The sequence below is a fragment of the Dipteris shenzhenensis genome, chromosome 25 (genome assembly GCF_047967505.1).
Source record: "Dipteris shenzhenensis isolate YYH24624 ecotype China chromosome 25, Dip_SZ_1.0, whole genome shotgun sequence".
In the NCBI taxonomy this organism is placed as follows: Eukaryota; Viridiplantae; Streptophyta; class Polypodiopsida; order Gleicheniales; family Dipteridaceae; genus Dipteris; species Dipteris shenzhenensis.
Window position 1 is genome coordinate 37,021,751 of NC_141620.1, and position 2,091 is coordinate 37,023,841.

At 42.2% G+C, this 2,091-nt stretch overlaps 1 protein-coding gene across 1 annotated transcript; it reads left to right on the forward strand.

The window, feature by feature from the left end:
* The first annotated feature begins 345 nt into the window (after positions 1-345).
* LOC147885837 (chaperone protein dnaJ 8, chloroplastic-like) lies at positions 346-1,184 on the forward strand. Its single transcript, XM_087396230.1, has 3 exons — positions 346-588; positions 751-819; positions 925-1,184. The coding sequence occupies exons 1-3, from the start codon at positions 346-348 to the stop codon at positions 1,096-1,098; spliced, it is 486 nt and encodes a 161-aa protein (XP_087252356.1). The 3' UTR covers positions 1,099-1,184.
* The last annotated feature ends 907 nt before the right edge of the window (positions 1,185-2,091 follow it).

Genomic DNA, 2,091 nt, shown 5'->3' on the forward strand with positions numbered 1-2,091 from the left:
CTGGTTTCCGTAAGCCTTCCAGCACCAATCAGATATGATTAACTCACAAATCTAACATTGCCTTCTCCGCCAGTCCGTCCCTGAAACGTGCCTTCCTCGTCTACCAGCACAAACAAATAGGAGGGGCTTTCATTCTAATAAACTTCGGCGCGGCTAGTTATATTCAGCTCTTCTCTCAATCGCTATAACTGGCTCCAGAAATCGCCTATTCCCTTCCGTATTTTTTCAGATCTAGGGGTAGATTATCAAGGTACTTCTTCATCCCTTGGCAAACATCCCGTTAAGCCTGAATTATTTCACCCTCGGTCAGTAGACCACTTGGGATTTTCGCTGTGGAGCTGCAACATGGCCAGTGCAATGAGAGTAGGCTTCAACTATTCTACTTCCTTCTTGCTTGATTCCAGAGCTGGAAGCAGCTTGGTGAGTAGCCGCAGCGCCAGATTGATCTCTCTCCAATCACGGAAAGAGAGCTTGTTATCCAGGGCTGTATGCGTTAATATACATTCAGACCCCTATCGCACTCTGGGAGTTAACCTTGGTGCTTCTGAGCAGGAAATCAAGAAGGCATATCGGCGCCTAGCCTTGCAGGTGAGCAACTGATCTTATCTTACATCCGAAGTTGTTGGATGGCCTTTACTTGGACAGAGCAACGCGGCCATTCGACAGAACGCTCGCTTTCAAGAATTAAGGATAGTTGCCCAAAGGTGGCTCACAGAGTCCTCACATTGACAACTATTTCGTCACTTGCAGTTTCATCCAGACGTTTGTAAAGGAGACTACTGCGCAGCCCAATTTATGCAGATCAACAAAGCTTATGAGGTAAACAGAGTTTCATGATCTACTAAGGTGATAAATCCTATTCATATATATGAGTTCCCTCGAATTTCACACAGAACTGTCATGTGCCATGATTTGCTCTTGCAGGCTGTACTGAGTTGTCGAGGACAGCGCCTGGATGAAGAAGAGATGCTTTACAATCCTTACATGGAAGGCATGATGGGAATAAATGACGACTCTTGGCAAGACTGGGAGGAATGGATGGGCTGGGAAGGAGCGGGAACCAGAGATTACTCCTCTCATATAAATTTCTCTCTGTAAGAACGAAGTTGACGCTCTGAATTTCCTGACAGGGAGGAAGGATTGTGAAGGAACTGCTTTGCAGGGGAATAATGCATAATGCAGGGTACAGAGCATAATGCAGGGGGACGAATCATACTTGCTCCCGCAACAGAATTCATCCATTGCTTTCTGTCAATACATGGAAAACAGTGGAGATCAGAGAAAGCTCAGAAAGACTACTAAATCTCTTGAAAGGTCCAGTTAAACAATTTCCTGTGATCTGTGAGGGTGCACGAACTGTACAGGCTGCTCAGAAACGTGTGTAAATATATAGGTTCTGTCAGAGCCATCTCATGTATAAATATTCCACAGAAGAGTTCTTCTATCTAAAGAAGAGTTCCTCCTTCTAGAGAAACGAATGCATAATGCCTACAGTCAGATTCTTTAGCTCTACTATTTGTATATACGGAAATAGATTTGAGTCCACCTTGAAGGGCATGAGCTTTGGTTGTATATACATTGGCAATATCAAGGATCATGAGATCTCGAATGGAGCCGATTCCCTCACTTACTCCTACTGTATATCTTTTTTCAACCGTCTAGTGATAGAACTTGTTTGGATTTCCTCCACCTGCCCCCAACCGGGGATCTCTTAGAATCGAAATTCATAATAAATCGACTAAGTAGTGTCATGATTGATTTTTTTTTTCATTGATAGTGGGCCAATGAGAATAGCAAATTGTAAATGAAAACACTCGGGGTTAGGAAGCAATAGAAAACACTCGGGGTTAGGAAGCAATAATAATGGGATCCATTTGAATTAGTTTCCCTTGCAAATGCCACTTGATAGTATAAGCATATAAAAGCCAAATGTTCCCAACCATTGTTAAAATACTAAGCTTATGAAAACCAAAAACAAATTGTATTAAAAAAAGGAAATCAATATAGCGAGCCTTCTATGAATAGAGAGAAGCATATATTTATTATATTTATTTATATTCATGTATTCCTTTGAGTGTCTCCCTCATGCAC

Coding starts and splice junctions, on each gene's coding strand:
- LOC147885837 (XM_087396230.1), top strand. CDS start 346: ATGGCCAGTGCAATGAGAGTAGGCTTCAACTATTCTACTTCCTTCTTG. Junction 589..750: donor ATCGGCGCCTAGCCTTGCAG/GTGAGCAACTGA, acceptor CGTCACTTGCAG/TTTCATCCAGACGTTTGTAA. Junction 820..924: donor AGATCAACAAAGCTTATGAG/GTAAACAGAGTT, acceptor TTGCTCTTGCAG/GCTGTACTGAGTTGTCGAGG.